The 18,692-nt window shown below is 34.6% G+C and overlaps 1 protein-coding gene across 1 annotated transcript; it reads right to left on the minus strand.

Annotated features, from left to right (window-relative positions):
- Window positions 1-4,025: 4,025 nt before the first annotated feature.
- LOC149557383 (uncharacterized) lies at window positions 4,026-4,454 on the minus strand. The gene has a single exon (XM_089830265.1). It carries the CDS (start codon window positions 4,452-4,454, stop codon window positions 4,026-4,028), a length of 429 nt encoding a protein of 142 aa, XP_089686391.1.
- Between the last annotated feature and the right edge of the window lie 14,238 nt (window positions 4,455-18,692).

Genomic DNA, 18,692 nt, shown 5'->3' on the forward strand with positions numbered 1-18,692 from the left:
ATGTATGATAAATGTATGATAAAGAAAATGTGATTTCTACTAGAACAAAGGACGCTTGTTGCGAATGGACAATGTCCCACAAGCTGCCTTGTCGAGTCCCCAATTCATCTCGTAGCCCGGCAACACATTATTCCATTTCAGGGAGCGCATATCAAAGGTAATCAAATTTTTACATCCCTTAATTGTAAACCAAATTTTATCTGATGCAGCCGCCAATTCCATTGCACGAAATGGTCTCTATATCAAATCATGGGGAGTAAGAGAAATAAGAGAACAAGATCTAAGAACCGAAATCCACAACATTTGTCATATATGCAAACAACTTCAAGATGCAGAAATATATGTAGAAATAAATAAAATTTGAAAATTCAAAAGTCGATTTAATTCAAAAAACTATATAAATCAATGTTCATTTCCAAATGGAAATCTATACATATCAACAAATAGTCGAGAATAACTGGAATCACAATCATTATTACATATCACCAATTTCTCTAAATACACTTGATAATACAAGGTTGACCATATATTGATACCATATACAAAGAAAAGTATAAATACTGGAAATGAATCATGTGAACATGATGTCTTTTATCAATACTATGTAAATCCTGCATGGTTGAACATGATTATAACATTAGCACATTGTATGATATAAAACATATATAACATAATCATTTAAAAATAACATGCCATCAAACCTTAGTGTGCATCTGCATGTAATCTCATCTCTGAGCCATCATAACTATGTCCATCCGTTATCGTGAGATGGAAGAGTGGTCCAGGCACTTTTACCACCCAACCATGGAGTGGTTAGCTCCCAAAGGTTCTCCCGTCAAGGAGAACTACCCTACCCTAGCACAAGAAGGCTAACAACTTGGCACAATTGGATCGGAAAGCTCTGGTTTAGCCTTTGTGCCTAATCTACTTACACATATGTCTAGTAGAAACATACACAAGGATGTGGAAGAGGGAAAACAAATATAAATAACCAATGCATCTCAATCATATGCATAACTATATTTAAAATTGGCCAAGCAAATAACCAGTGTAATGTAAAAGTACTGGTAGGTGGTAATGAAAGAATAATAAGACTTTCAGATTTCTACCCTCCCCTTTTTGCCCACATTCAACACCCTTCCATACTAAAATTTCTTCCCCAAGAAGTATAGATAAGTCAAATGAACAACTTAATCATATCATATTAAAATAAATAAAATAAAAATTTGCATACTTATCATATCTACACATACATGTTTTGCAACATTTTAGCAAGCAATAATAATAAAATATAAAAGATCTAACTTTTGACCAGCTTCTTACACTTTCTTCTATTTGTCATGGAAGTTTACATCTTAAATGTCTATCCAATTCCAAAGGAAAGTTCAAAATCTTTTATATATAGAACTTTTTAAAAACTCATTTAAGATCCCATTACATTTATAGTTCAGGAAACAATTTAATTTACCCAGTCCCTATGATTATTAACCAAGATAACATAAATACTTGTGGCTTTGTGTGTGTGTGTATATATATATATATATATACACAAAACCACAAGTGTTGAGAAATCATACCAAGCCTAGGGAAAAATATGATGTGAACAAGGAGGAATTATAAGTGTAAGATTTTTCTATATATATATATATATATATATATATATATATAGAAAAATCTTACACTTATAATTCCTCCTTGTTCACATCATATATATATATATATATATATATATATATATATATACAAAGCCACAAGTGTTGAGAAATCGTACTCAGTCTAGGGAAAAATATGATGTGAACAAGGAGGAGTTATAAGTGTAAGATTTTTTTCTATATTATGTAAAGGGTTAGGAACCGAAAAATAAAACAAAATTTATAAAGGAATTATGAAGTTGGGCACCTTTACTGGGTATTGTGTGGTGAGATTTTGAGTTGTTAGATGATCAACAACAATGGTCATAAACCCACAATCTATTGTTGTGCATCGATTTATGCAGAAAAAATCATTTTGCACACGGCTCTCTAAAGTTTGATGGAGTGGCATCGATTTTAGGCTCAAATCTTATAATACTTCTTTCCAATCTAAAAGTTTTACATAACTTGCAAGATGTTTTGAATGATGGAAAAAAAATTTGTATTTCATTGTTTAAATTTTGTTCCTTCACTATATTAGAACTATACAAGTAGAATAAATTTGAAAGTCGACTACATCTTTGCTATCTATGAATAATTTACCATGTCAAACAAAAACTAAAACTTTCTTCCTTTATAATTTCATTGCCAATAATAGATAATCTAACCACATACTGATAGCATAATAATGGAAAGAAAAAGTAAAAGGGAACCTGAACTATTTGAGGAATGTGCAAGACCCTTAAAGCTTCTCAAAATTAAATTATATATGCTGCTCCTGTGTCCTCCTCTCCTCTTTTTCTCATTGACTCTCTTCCTTTTTTATCAGCCAATATGTCCTCCCTTTGCATACGTCCAATTCACCCTATAGAATTTAAGAAGGATTAATCCTTCTCCTCTTTTTCCACACATTTTCTCCCCCTCTCCCTACAAAAATGTCTTCCCTCTTTCTTTTAAAAAGAAAAATGTGCCCCTCTTCAATTTGGCCTCCCTTTTTAATGCTACCTTCCCCACATAAATTTTTTTTCTTCTTCCTAATGATACTCGTAGTTATCAATTTTTTTTGTGCAGTTCTTTAATTTAACAGATCGTTCTTCCCTTCATTATTGCAGCCGACAACAAATAGGATGATTCATAATTTTAAACAAATTACACTTGGCTTTAGAATACAAATAAACTTACACTTCTATTAAACAAAATTTTAAACCAACTCAAGATAACTTCCATCTTCTTATGTGATTGCAATCATGATCAGAAATTTTAAAATTGTTAGCAATCATTTAATTTTTCTTGTTTGGATCTACGACTACCACTTGGCTCAAGAACTTTAAATAAACTTTAAGTTCTATTAAAGATTCCACATCTAATTCAAATCCACCATTTTCAAAATAGAAAAACTATTAATTACCATTTAATTTTTTTGACTAACTACTACCATTTCAAATTCATGCTTGTAATTACTAAGGAAAAATAAATTGAGAGTTTAATATTTATTTTATAATCAAACTTATAATATTTCTAAAGAAAATAATATTTAATCATTCATTTTTAAAAAAATTATTTTCATTTACGCCACCTTATCATAAACAAAACATTTAATCCATCTAGATTAATTAAAATTCAAACCAAACGATTTAAATTCAAATAAAAACAACTAAGTGTGTGTGTGCGACTACACCATACAAATTCTAGACCAACCCTACCAAGAAGCTAAACTCCTCTACCTCAACCACACTTCTGCCTTCAGTACCTACACACTCAAAAACTCGACATCATCCATTGAGTCAGTAATGTCATTGAAATGGAAAATAAATAACATCTTAAATACAAATTTTAAAACATTATTCATACATCATCAAATATAAATGTATAAAAACAATGATAATTTATCCATCATATCAAAATCTCGTATGATCAATCATGTAACAAAATCACTTTTTCTACAACACATAAAATGTATCCATCTAATATCATCAAATAGTAAAGTCATTAAAAAATATATATAAAGGTATTCGACTCAAGTTGAATCATACATAGTCTTAGTCAAAAGGTCAATCAATATAATAAGTCTGAATAAAAAGTATGTCAAAATTTGAGTCGTGACATCCCTCCCCTCTAGGAAGAGACATCAACCCAATGTCCATCAACATCCATTGTTCAACATAACATAAAGTAACTACAATAGCAATAAAAACTACTGATCTAAGTAAAAAGATGTGGAAAACACTGATGCATATCATCAACATCCTGTCATGTAGCACTATCAACAGAGAACTGGTCCCATTGGACCTTATACTACAAGATGTCTTAGTCATGCACTCAAATAGTGTGTTCATCCATGAGGCGGGTAGGTAACACCTGCACCACCCCCTGATCCTAAACCTGCAAGGAACATCAATCAAGAATATGAGACACATCAGGATGATATGGCTTCAACAATGAAACATGAAAAACATTATGGATATGGGCCAAAGCTGGTGGTAGAGCGAGTTGGTAAGCCATAGGAATTATGACCTCCAAAACATCAAAAGGTCCAACATATCTCAGCATAAGCTTAGAAGACTTTCCAAAAGAGATTGAACTCTTATGTGGATGCACACGCAGGAAAACCTTGTCCCCAACCTGAAACTGTCTAAAAGTATGCTTCCTATCTGCATAACTCTTTTGCCTATCTACAGCTTCCTTTAGATGAGCACGAATCATAACCATCTGTTCTTCCATCTCCCTGAGCATCTTAGGACCAATCACAATTCGATCCTCCACCCTATCCCAACTGATAGGCGTGCGACATTTATGCCCATAAAGTGCCTCAAAAGGAGCCATTCCCAGAGATACATGGTAAGAATTATTATATACAAACTCAACCAAAGGTAGGTATTCTTCCCACTTATACTAATGATCCATGCAATATATACGAAGTAAATCTTCTACAACCTAATTCACCCTTTCTATCTAGCCACTAACCTATGGATGATAAGTAATTTAACTAAGTCCCTAGTGAAGCATTCAAGGTCATCCAGAACCTTAATGTCATTCTCATGTCCCTATCAGAGATGATAGTCTCAGGTACACCATGTAGCCTGAATACCTCTTGCACAAAATTCTTGGCCAACGCTAATGATCCATCCTTCAAACTCCTTGGTATAAAATGTGCTACCTTGGTCAACTTATCAACCACAACTAATATAACATCATGCCCCCACCTAGTCATAGGTAGACCCTGTATAAAATTCATAGAAATCACTTGCCATTTGTACTCTAGTATGTCATGAGGGTACAAAAATCTAGCTGGATGAATGTGCTCAGCCTTAACTCGCTAGTATTCTAAACACTGGGCAACAAAAGCAGTGACATCATCCTTTAACCTTGGCCAAAAATAAAGTGGCCTCATATCTGCAACCATCTTAGTCACTCCAGGGTGACCTGAATAAGGAGTACTATGTATTTCCTCCATTACAATTTTCCTCAACCCTGCACAGGTGGGAATATACATACGACCCTGATATCTTAGAAGACCCTCTATGTCAAAATTGTGTCTATCAAAATGGTGATCAGATGGATTAGTGTACAATGCAGTTTTAACCATCTCATAATGATCATCACCTGTGAGGTTTTCAATAAAATTCTCTTTTAGTCATGTTCTAGTAGTAGATATAACAAATATATGTCCTCTCCTACTGAGGGCATCAGCCACCTTGTTCTCTTTACCCTTAATGTACTCAAAACTGAAATCATATTCACTGAGGAATTTGAGCCAATACCTATATCTGGCATTCAAATTCAGTTGAGTAAAGATGTATCTCAAACCCATATGATCTATTTTTAGCTCAAACAGTTTACCAATAAGGTAATGCCTCCACATCTGCAATGCATGAACAATGGAAGCCAACTCAAGATCATGAGGTGCATAATTAACCTCATGTTGTTTTAGCTTACGGGACTCATAAGATACAACTCTACCTTCTTGCATCAAAACTCCACCTAAACCATCACTTGAAGCATTGGTTATCATGGCAAAATGCCCATTAGGATCGAGAATCACAAGAATAGGAGCAGAGGTGAGTTTCTATTTCAACAACTAAAAATCTCTATCACACTCATCAGTCCATACATATCTCTTCCCTTTCCATTGTAGTGAGGTAATAAGTGCTGCAATTTTTGAAAATCCCTCAATGAATTTCTGATAATAGCTTGCCAAACCCATGAAGCTTCAAATTTCACTCACGTTCTGAGGAACCAGCCATTCAAGAATAGCCCTAATCTTGGAAGGATCTACTGAAACTCCATCAGCATTGATGATGTGCCCAAGGTAGTGAATTTGTTTCTGATAAAATGTGCACTTAGTAAGCTTCGCATACAACTTCCTATCACGAAGGTGCTACAAGACAATATGCAAGTGCTCCTCATGCTCATTCATGGATTTTGAATAAATTAGAATGTCATCAATGAAGATTTCAACAAACTTATCTAGACAATCTTGGAGCACACTGTTCATAAGATTCATGAATGTTGCAGGTGCATTCGTAAGACCAAAAGGAAAAACTACAAATTCATAATGCTCGTACCATGTTCTAAAAGCTATCTTAGCTATGTCTTTGTCCTTAATCTATAGTTGATGATACCCAGTTTGTAAATCTATCTTTGAAAATACCTTAGCTCCCTTCATCTGATAAAAAATTTCATCTATTCGTGGAAGTGGATATCTATTCTTTATGGTAACCTTGTTTAACATCTTGTAATCAATGCATAGGTGCAAGGTTCCATCTTTTTTCTTTACGAAAATCATCGATGCTCCCCATGGTGGCACGCTTGGATGTATAAACCCTTTGTCCAAAAACTCTTGCAATTGAACCTTGAGTTCATACATCTCGGTGGTGGTCATCCTATAAGGTGCCTTAGATTGTGGCTCAGCTCCTAGCTTAATATCAATAAAGAAATCAAACTCTCTCTTAGGTGGTAACTCGGGTAAATCTTCAGGAAAGACATCCTAAAACTCCTGCAATATTGGATAATCCTCTATGGAAGATATAGGATCTTCAAGATCTTTAATATGTGAAAAAAAAAGTTGACAACCCTTCCTCTTAGCCTTCTTAAATTACATAGCTGAAATATGTCTAAGCACTATCGGCCTCTTAATCCCATTCACTACTACTAGATTTCCAAAGTCATCCAAGCATTCAACTAGCTTATCCTCACAATTTACTATAGCCTTATGCTTAGTAAACCAATTTATGCCAAGTATGACATCGTATGACCCAAGTGGAGCTACATATAAATTTACTTGCATGTGAAAAGTCGGAAGTTCTAACTCACTACAGGATAGACATTGCTCTACTTGACGCTCTGTCTGATTTCCATACTCAAGTAACTAGGGGTTTTCTATGTAACCAGCTCTAATTGGAAGTTTAGCTACTACACTAGGATCTACAAAAGACTCTGTAGCACTAGTATCAATCAAAATAGAGACTTCACAACTATAGAGCTTACCAGTCAACTGCAAAGGAGCTACTTGAAACTCTGCTTGCCTATGGTCCATAGCTGCATGGATCTGGTGTTGAACCTTCAGTCCATTGCTAGGTGCACTCCTCTGAGGGCATCTAGCCGCATAGTAATTACCTCCACATACAAAGCAACCATCATGAGGTCCTATTTGAGTTGTTGATTTATCATTCCTATTCTAGTTCCTGTTATTGCCCCCATTGTTATTCTTGTTGTTGTTACCTCCTCTACCCTTGTTCTGATCTTGGAAATTCCTGTTATTACCCTTTTGTGATTCTTCTTGTCCCTTTCCTTTCATGTTATTCAACTACTGTCAACCACCCTATTGCTTGTTATTATCCTAGAATTTTCTCTTGAAATATTGGTTATTGTAGGCTTTTATTGGAGCTATATCTTTCAACCATTGTTCATGTTTCAGTGCCTTTCTCAGTGCATAGTCCATAGACTCTGGCTTGTGCATCTCCACCTCATTATAGATTTCTGGGCGCAACCCCATGACAAACTTGTGAGTCTTAAACAAGTCATCATTCTAGTACTGAGGTAAGTATGAACTAGATGGCAAAATTATTCATGATACTGTGTGATTGACATGACTCTTTGAATCAGCTTATAGAACTTTGATGCCTTCTTGTCATAAAATAGTTGAGGTAACCATCGCTTATGGAATTGTTGCGAGAATTCATCCCATGATATCTCACCATGCTGCAATTTCTTCTCAGCCATTACATTTTCCCACCATGTTGCTGCTTCACCAACCAACTAAAAGGTAGCCCATACTAATCTGGACTTCCTAGTGAAATTACGAACATGAAAGTACTTTTCCATGGTGGCTATCTAAGCTTTTTCTTCTTCACCTGTAGTCTTAACATTAAAGGTAGGAGGTGTAACCTTTTTTAGGTCCTTGCTGAGATCTTCTGCAATTTGGACCCTATCATGAACTAGCCCAGCCATGCTATGGTTAGCTTCTTCCTTCTGTTGGTCTTTAATCCTTCGATCTTCCTCCTGCTTCCTCTAAACCTCAATCAATTGGTCCTCCTCTCTTTTCTTCTGTGGTTCTTCCTACTGACACAAAGCTTCTCTGCACTCTTCCTCCTCAGCCTGTCATCCTCTTATGGCATTTTCCATGTCATCCATGTGTTGTCCTTGCTGAGTGAGGAGTGCCAAAATCTAGTTAAGCCTTTGGTTTCAGGGCTCATCCTGAGGACCATTGTTGCTTCCAGCCCTATTGCCTCTGCAAGAATACATGATGATAGGTCACCCCTGTACCAAGAGTAAACTACGCAACATTAGCATCAGTAAGACATTAGGTCCTAGTGTTTAACATAGCTCTAATGCCACATGTAAGAAGCGAAATCCACAACATTTTCCACATATGCAAACAACCTCAAGATGCAAAAATATATGGGAAATAAATAGAATTTGAAAATTCAAAATTCAATTTAATTCACAAAACTATATAAATCAATGTCCATTTCCAGATGGAGATCTATACATATCGACAAATTGTCGAGAATAACTGAAACCACAATCATTATTACATATCACCAATTTCTCTAAATACACTTGATAATATAAGGTTGACTACATATCGATACCATATACAAAGAAAAGTATAAATGTTGGAAATGAATCAGGTGAACATGACATCCTTTGTCAAGACTATGTAAATCCTACATGGTTGAATATGATTATAACATCAGCACATCGTATGATATAGAACATATATAACATAATCATATAAAAATAACATGCCATCGAACCTTAGTGTCCATCTGCATGTGATCTTGTCTTCGAGCCATCAGAACTATGTCCATCTGCTATCGTGAGATAGAGGAGTGGTCCAAGCTCTTTTACATCCCAACCATGGAGTGGTTAGCTCCCCGAGGTTCTCCGGTTAAGGAGAACTACCCGACCCTAGCACGAGAAAGCTAGCAACTCGGCATAATTGGTTCGAAAAGATCTGGTGTAGCCTTTGTGCCTAATCTACTTACACATATGTCTAATAGAAACATACACAAGGATGTGGAAGAGGGAAAATAAATATAAATAACCAATGCATCTCAATCATATGCATAACTATTTTTAAGCTTGGCCAAGCAAATAACCAATGTAATGTAAAAGTATTGGCAGGTAGTAATGAAAGGATAATAAGACTTTCAGAAATCTACCCTCCCCTTTTTGCCCACATTCAACACCCTTCCATACTAAAATTTCTTCCTCAAGAAGTAGAGATAAGTCAAATGAATAACTTAATCATATCAGATTAAAATAAATAAAATAAAAATCTCCATACTTATCATATCTACACAGCAAGAAATAATAATTAAATATAAAAGATCTAACTTTTGACCAGCTTCTTACACTTCCTTCTAATTGTCATGGACGTTTACATCTTAAATGTCTATCCAATTCCAAAGGAAAGTTTAAAATCTTTTATATATAGAACTTTTTAAAAACTCATTTTGGATCTCATTACATTTATGGTTTAGGAAACAATTTAGTTTACCCAGTCCCTATGTTTAATAACCAAGATAACAGAAATAAATTAAAACATATATATACAAAGCCACAAGTGTGGAGAAATCGTACCTAGACTACAGAAAAATATGATGTGAACAAGGAGGAATTATAAGTGTAAGATTTTCTTCTATATTATGTAAAGGGTTAGGAATCGAAAAATAAAACAAAATTTATAAAGGAATTATGATGTTGGGTGCCTTTACTAGCAATTGTGTGGTGAGATTGTGAGCTATTAGATGATCAACAATAGCAGTCATAAACCCACAATCTATTGATGTGTATCGATTTATGCAGGAAAATTCGTTTTGCACATAGCTCTCTAAAGATTGATGGAGTGGCATCAATTTTAGGCTCAAATATTATAATACTTCTTTCCAATCTAAAAGTTTTACATAACTTGCAAGATGTTTTAAATGATAGAAAAAAAATATGTATTTCATTGTTTAAGTTTTGTTCCTTCACCCTATTAGAATTGTACAAGTGTACATCTATAAAAAAAAAAAAATTGGGCATATTGCTGGTTTATATCAGAATAGATTTGAAAGCCGACTACATATTTGCTATCTATGAATAATTTACCATGTCAAACAGCAACTAAAACTTTCTTCCTTTATAATTTCATTGCTAATAATAGATAATTTAACCACATACTGATAGCATAATAATGGAAAGAAAAAGTAAAAGGGAACCTGAACTATTTGAGGAAAGCATGGGACCCTTAAAGCTTCTCAAAATCAAATTATATATGTTCTTGTTGTGTCCTCCTCTCATCTTTTTCCCACTAACTCTCTTCCTTTTTTTATCAGCAAATTTGTCCTCCCTTTGCATATGTCCAATTCACCTTGTAGAATTTGGGAAGGATTAATCCTTTTCCTCTTTTCCCACATGTTTTCTCCCCCTCTCCCTACAAAAATGTCTTCCCTCTTTCTTTTAAAAAGAAAAACGTGCCCCTCTTCAATTCAGCCTCCCTTTTTAACGTCGCTTTCCCCCCATAAAATCATTTTCTTCTTCTTGATGATACTCGTAGTTATCAAATTTTTTTGTGCAGTTCTTTTTTTTTAACAAATCATTCTTCCCCTCATTATTGCACCCAGCAACAAACAAGATGATTCATAATTTTAAAAAAATTAAATTTGGCTTTAGAATATAAATAAATTTACACTTCTATTAAACAAAATTTTAAACCAACTCAAGATCACTTCCATCTTCTAATGTGATTTCCATCATGATCATAAATTTTAAAATTGTTAGCAATCAATTAATTTTCCTTCACTGAATGATTTGGTTTCTAAATGGTGGAGGAGGGGGAGACCAGCTTTTGGCACATCAATGTATGTCTTTGCTAAACTCCTTCAATATGTTAAATTTGAGCTTAAACGGTGGAATCGTCTATATTTTTGGAATGTCTTCCAAGCTAAGGTGTTGGCCCAAGTAGATCATGATGATATTACAAGGAGAATTAGGGAGAAGGAGCTTATAGCTGATCTACTTCAAGATGAGGCTCGGGCTGTGAAATTGCTAGAAGAATGGAAGTTGTGGGAGGAATTGTACTGGAAACAAAAGGCTCAGATTGAGTGGCTACAGGAAGGGGATAAAAATACTGCTTTGTTCTTCAACTCTGTGAAAGCTAGACAACAAGGTAATTATATTACTGGATTGGTTAATGATAGGGGTGATCGTCTTCCTCCCTGGATATCTCTAGTGAGGCAGTGCAGTATTTTGATTCTCTATTTCGTGAGGACCTGCAAGGGGGGTCTCCTGAGGAGGAGCAAATTTTTTCTTGTATCCCTTCTCTTGTTTCTGAAAATATGAATCAGCAACTCATGAGGGAGATTTCGTTAGAAGATCTTGAAGGGACTGTGTTTAATATGAAGAAGGGGAAAGCTCTTGGTCTAGATGGTTTCCCGATTGAGTTTTTCCAGGAATTCTGGGAAATCGTCAAATTTGACCTCCTGGCGGTGGTTCGTGAATCTCAACAGAACAAGCAGATGCTAAGGGCTCTCAATGCTACTTTTCTTTCTCTTATCCCCAAAATGGAGGAGGTGGATAGGTTGAGCCAATTTAGGCCCATTTCATAATGCAATGTTATCTATAAAATTATTTCTAAACTTATGGCTGACAGATTGAAGAAGGGGATTGTTGATTTGATCTCTGAAGAGAAAAGTGGTTTTATTGTAGGTAAGCAAATTTCTGATGGAATTTTCATTGCAACTGAGGTTATCCACCCTATGGCTAGGTCAAAGGAAAAGGTGATGTTTATTAAACTGGACATGGCTAAGGAATATGATAGAGTTAGATGGTCCTTCCTTTGGCGGTTTCTTAGCATGTTCGGATTTGCAGAAGATTGGATTTAATGGGTCAGAAGCTATGTTACCTCAGTATCCTTTTCAGTGCTTATCAATGGTAGTCATTCTAATCTTTTTAGAGCCTCGAGGGGTCTTCATCAGGGGGATTTTCTCTCTCCTTATTTGTTCATTCTTTTGGCTGAAGGTTTGGGGAGATGGATTAAACAAAATGTGTAATTGGGCCTTATCCAGGGTTGGAAGTGGGGGGGTGTATTACCTCCACAAACTCACCTGCAATTTGTGGATGACACTGCTATGATGGGGTTGGCCACTATGAGGGAGGCCTCTAATCTTCGAAGGATCTTGGATGTGTACATGATTGCCTCTGGTCAGCAAATTAATGAAGGAAAGTCTTCTATCTTCTTCTTCAATACTCTGGGCCCTATTCAGCAAAGGATTGCCCAAACATTAAGATTCGAGATTTAGAGTCTTCCATTGATGTATCTCGGTATTCCCATCTTAGTGAGTAAACTCCCTAGAGAGTCCTGGTAGATTATTTTGGATAAATTTTGGGTGAGAGTTAATCATTGGACTCATCGCTAGCTATCTTTTGCTAGTCAGGTCCAGTTGATTAAGTCTATAGTGCATGCTCTACCCATTTATAGATCTATGCTCCAAGTTGCTCCTATGGGCTTTCTGAAGGATCTTGATTCTGTGGTGCACCAATTTTTATGGATTGGTTTCTTGTAGTCCTCTAAATGGAGTTTGGTTAGATGGGAAGTGGTATGTAGCCCAAAACAGTATGGTGGATTGGGCCTCAGGCAATCGGCTTTGACTGGGGAAGCTTTGGTGGCTAAATTGTATTGGTGGTGGTATAATGAGCAGGATAAGAGCTGGGCCAGAATTATTTCTCATAAGTACCTTCCAAGAATTTTCCCTCTTGACATCTCTAGATACCCCCTTATGGGAAAGGGATCTTCGATTTGGGACACCCTTAAGAAAGGTGCAAAGCTTATCAAGGACGGATTATTTTGGATCTGCAAGGGAGGGGAGGCGGCCCAGTTCTGGTCGAATTCTTGGGATGGGTATCCTCCCATCAGGTCTCAGTTCCCTAATTTGGGGCTTCTTTGTCAGTAGTTTCAAGAGGCTGGCTGGATTCGGGTGAGGGATTTCAAGTCCTTTTATCTCTGTGATTAGTTAGAGATGGCAAGATGGAAGCCCCTAGAGGAATGGCTAGTTAATGGGTTATAGGAGGGGTGTGATGTGCTGCATAATATTCTATCTAGTCGAAGATGCTGCTCTCTCCAGGAAGATGACGTGCTTGCTTGGTCTCCCAATCCTAAGGGGATCTATACTGTTGCTTATGGTTATAGTAGGTTGATGTCTCATAAGTTGGTTGGGCCTGAAATGCAATGGTGGAAAAAGGTTTGGAATAAGCTTTCGTGGCCAAAATGTAGCTGTTTTGTTTGGATGTTGGCTTGGAATAAGTGTTTGACCTGGGATAATATTCGAAAGAGAGGATTTCTTGGCCCATCTATTTGTGTTATGTGTGGGGCTAATGAGGAGGATTCAACCCACCTATTCTTTTGTTTCCCTTTTGCCATGCAGCTTTGGCACCTTTGGTGGGGTCTTTGGAATACTCCATGTGTTCATGCTTCTTCCTTGATTGATTTTTGGCAAGGAATGGTTCAACCCCCTTCTATAGCTCCCTTTCTGCAGGAGGTGTGGCTTGTGGGGCCTATATTCTTGTTGTGGCAGATTTGGTTGGAGCGTAATCAGAGGATATTTTGTGGGGAGCAGAGGTTAGTGCAGAAAGTTTGGCTAAGGGTTCTAGGCATGGTTCAAGAGACAATTGCAGCTAAGTGTGATGTGGAATTCCCTTTGAAGAAGAGTGATGTGGAGCTGGTTGAAAGATTGGGGTTTCTGGGATCCTCTTGGCCTTGGCCAGGGATAAGAGATGGCATCATGTGAGGCAAAAATTTGACAGAGTTGGAAAGTGGTAGGCCCCTCCCCTTGGTGTGTTGAAGATCAATATTGATGGTTCTTCAAGGGGTAATCCTGGTCCAGCCGATATTGGCAGGATTGGTAGAGACTCTTGGGGCACTGTGATCTTTATCTTTTCAATCTATGAAGGGGTTCAGACCATCAACTGGGTTGAAGGCCTGGCTATTTTTGTTGCTCTTGAGAGAGCTCATGCTTTGGGGTAGAAAAGGATAGTTTGTGAGTCTGATTCTCAAGTGTTGATCAATCTGCTTATTGAGTAGAAAGTGGCTGATGTTAACTGGCAATTGGCTAGGATTGTCCAACAAATTTTAAGGATTTGTTCTCTGATGGAAATGGTGACTTTCGTCCATATCCCAAGGGAATGGAATAGGGTTGGTGATTGTTTAGCAAAGTGGGCTTCTGAGTATGCTGATGGATGGAGAATTGAGGAGTGGGAGTTAATCCCTCAGGAGTGCTGTCTGGACCTAATGAATATTCTGGATGTGGATAGCATTGAGAATGGTGATAGATAATGGTGAGGGTTGTTCTAGTTATGTGTGGGGAGGTGCTTTGGCTTTCTTGGGACCCTAGGTCCGTGCTTTCTCTGTAATGGTTCTTTCTGTTCTTTAATAAAGTTTTTACCCCATTTATCCAAAAATAATAATCTAACTTATAATATTTCTAAGGAAAATAATATTTAATCATTCATTTTTTTAATTTTTATTTTCATTTACACTACCTTATCATAAACAAAACATTTAATCCATCTAGATCAATTAAAATTCAAAGAAAATGATTTAAATTCAAATAAAAACAATTGTGTGTGTGTGCGCGCGCACGCGCAACTATACCATACAAATTCTGAACCAACCCTGCCAAGGAGCTAAACTCCTCTACCTCAACCACCCTTCCGCCTTTAGTACCTGCACACTCACAAACTCGAAATCATCCATTGAGTCAGTAACGTCATCGTCATGGCAAACAAATAACTTCTTAAATACAAATTTTTAACATTATTCATACATCATCAAATATAAACGGATAAAAACAATGATAATTTATCCATCATATCAAAATCTCGTATGATCAATCATGTAACAAAATCATTTTTTTTACAACAAATAAAATTTATCCATCTAATATCATCAAATATTAAAGTTTTTAATATATATATATATATATAAAGGTATTCCACTCAAGTTGAGTCATACATAGTCTTAGTCAAAAGATCAATCAACATAATAAGTCCGAATAAAAAAATGTCAAAATTTGATTCGTGACATCAGACCATGTTGTATTATCATCTGAATTCAGCTCCCATATTTCCACATCCTCTTGCTTTACAGGCGCCACCAAAAGAAGCTTTCCACCACACAAAACTATCGAAGGCATGGCATAACGATGAAAAGACCTCTCTGGAAAGCATCCCACAATCCGGCTCAACTGAAACTCTTGGGATTTAATGTCATACCAAGCAAGATGAGTACCAGAGAAAGTCACAATGTTAACTATGATCATGCTATAATTATAATTCTAACATACAACAAAGAGGTAAAGCCCTGCTACTTCTGCTGCGCACATGTGAAGATCAAAATCATCTGTAGTCGTGAAAAGAGGCATTTGAAAATAGCAGTTGAGGGTGATGCTGAACAAGGCTACATTTCTAGCATCCACCTGGGCCACAAAATAGTGATTATTTATACCGGGATCCACATGAGCATTGAAATTGGGCGATGATATTGTGGTATTCTAGGCTTTGCAAATGGTCTTGGCTCTCAACAACGATGGCAATGGAAGCCTTCCCAAAATCTCCTCAATCATGTCATTGTTCAAATCGAAACAATCTCTTTGTGGGGAGCAGCCTTTTTTATGGGAAATTGATGAGAACAATCTTGAAAGAGGAAGGCAACACATACGACTGGTATTGTTCTTTTGTCATCCCTCTTTAATAGTTGGATAATTCTTCTCATCAATTTCTCTCGCCATATTGTTGGTTCACTCTTACATATGAAATCCCAACAAAGACCAAGTTTAAGTAGGTGATACCGATAGCTTCTATTAGAAAAAATAAAAATAATAAAGATACTTGAAAAAAATAGCCTGTGATAAACTTTTTTTGACAATTAGGAAAAATAAATAATAATACTTCTAACAAAATCAATTAAGGTTTTTTTTGACAATTAGAAAAAGATTTAAAAAATCTAAAATTGTAAAAAGCTATTTTTTTTTAAAACAATTTGATCAAATAAAAATAATAGTTATTGGCTTACATTTGTTAAAAATTATTTAGAATTGTTTAAAGTTATTTTTCATTTATAAAAAGAAATTAATTTGATAAAATAAAATAATAGTTATTAGCTTACAATAATAAGTATTTTATTTTTTTTGTTGCAATATTCTACTTTTTATTTATTTAGCCGATAGGCTATTTGTGGGAACTTTGTTCTTGAAAATTAAATTTTTAACGGAAAATTTGCAAGAGTTTGGCCAAAAAATTGAAAATCTTTCCCGTTAATTATTTATCGGCCAATTTTTATCTCCCTCCAATTTTAACTCTTGTTTTGATATTTATAGTTGTTATCTCTACTTTTAACTATTGATTTACTTTTTCTATTCATTAGTTGTGATCTCCACATTAGCTCATGTTGTGATCTATTCAGTTAACTTTTGATTTTTTAAATTGATTTAGGTTTTAGTTTTTAAATTATTTTAATTTATTTTTATATTAGTTTTTTTTTTTAAATGTTTTTTTTTAGTTTCTATAATTTATTTAATCAATAAAATATTTATTAAACTTTTTTTTTCTCTTATTAATTTTTCATAATAGAATTTTTGATGATTTTTTTAAAAGATTATTTTTTCTATATTTGATAAATTTAATTTAAATAAATAATATTTATTAAGTATCAGTAATATGAAAAGAGTTAGAGGTTTTCCTAAGTTGAAGAAGCCTGACAATATAATTTGCAAACAATGTCAGTTACGCAAAATGACAAAGTCAAGTTTTAAGAGTACGACTCATATCTATAAAAGAATATTAGATATTATTCATAATGATTTGTGTGGACCAATTGAAGTGCAAAGCTACAAATGATATAAGTATGTTATGCTGCTTGTAGATGATTATTCTAGAATGATGACTGTTATGTTTCTGAAACAGAAATATGATGCTTTCTAAATTTTTAAGTGGTACTTAGCAAGAGTTGAGAAAGACACAGTTAAATGCCTAAAATGTTTGAGATCTGACAAAGGAGGAGATTTTTTATCAAATGAGTTTGAGGTATTTTGTATTTATTAATCTATTTAAAATATTTTATTAAATATTATGTTATTTAAATTAAAATTATTAATAATCCAAATTGTTCACATAAGATTATAATTTAAATATTCACTTTTCACTTTTGTTTTTCTTTTCTTATTTATTAAAAAAATAATTACTTCTGATCTCCACATTAGATTATGTTGTGATCTCTATTTGTTAAACTTTTGATTTTTTAAATTGATTTAGATTTTAGTTTTTAAAAAACTTTAAATTATATTTTATATTAGTTTAATTTTTTCTTTAAATATTGTTCTTTCAGTTTCTATAATTTATTTTGTCAATGCAATATTTGTTAGAGATCTCGCCATTTTTCATTTTTTATTTTTTTTGGTATTTCTCTTATTAATTTTTCTTAATAAATTTTTTTATGGGTTTCTTTTAAATGATTTTTTTTTCATATTTGATAAAATTGAATTAAATTGTAAAATATTGAAATTATTGAACACGTTTGTTAAGTAATATTCAAATTTCCTAAATATTGTAAATTTTATATCTATTTTTAATCTTTAACTTTTTTAATTTTTATTTTTTTAAAACTTATATTTACATTACTTAATGTTCATTCTACATTTTTCTCTTAAATCTCATCTGTTATTGGCGCACTCATTGCATGTACAAAAACGTGTAACTACTAGTTTATTTTATTTCCAGCGATTAAATCTTCTTGTTTCAACCAATAATACTTCAAGTATTTTTTTGGTGGATGAATGCACTCTTTTGGTGGATGAAAACACCTAAAAACTGAACTGCCACTAAACTAATGAAGTCAATGCAAGTGTTCAGGAATCTTTGTACCTGCACACCTTGGGAGCTTGCGCACCTATGCATCTTTAGGTATTAAGGTTCAAAACTGGTAGGATTTTTCTAAGTCCACAATCATTAATTTCTTGCTTTGGATGGAAAAATTAATCTATTGAGGTTTAAACTTTGGGACTAGCACAATTGAATTTTTGTGTAGTCTATGGCTTTATGCCTAGATGTGCCACTTTAAACTTTTGGATGGCAGAATTAATCCACTGAGGTTTTAGTAAATCTAAGGCTTGATAGTTTCCTCTTACTTTTCAATGAAATGACAGACCTCTTAATGATTCTCATAATTTTTGAACCACTATTTCCATCGATAAAAAGTGTTTTTAATCTCCAAACTCGTTGCACTATAATACTTATTTGCTTCCAAAAATTGGGCCTGAGTTCTACACTACATTTCTTGGGTATCCTCATATAGCGATGTGTAGAGATAAAATGGAAGAAATCACCCTAGCACATTTAGTACTGGGAAGACCAAGATCCACCCCATGGATTAGGTTAGATTGATACACAAGGAAGTATCAATGCAAACCCTAATAAAGAAGGAATGAACAACCTATATTTATTTTCCTCTCACCTCCTCCCTAAGAGGATTTAAGAAAGAATATTGGTAAGATAGAGATGAGCTATAAAAATATGAAAACA

Source organism: Cupressus sempervirens, chromosome 5, assembly GCF_028749045.1.
Source record: "Cupressus sempervirens isolate cs-2001-9-10 chromosome 5, ASM2874904v1, whole genome shotgun sequence".
NCBI classification, from domain to species: Eukaryota; Viridiplantae; Streptophyta; class Pinopsida; order Cupressales; family Cupressaceae; genus Cupressus; species Cupressus sempervirens.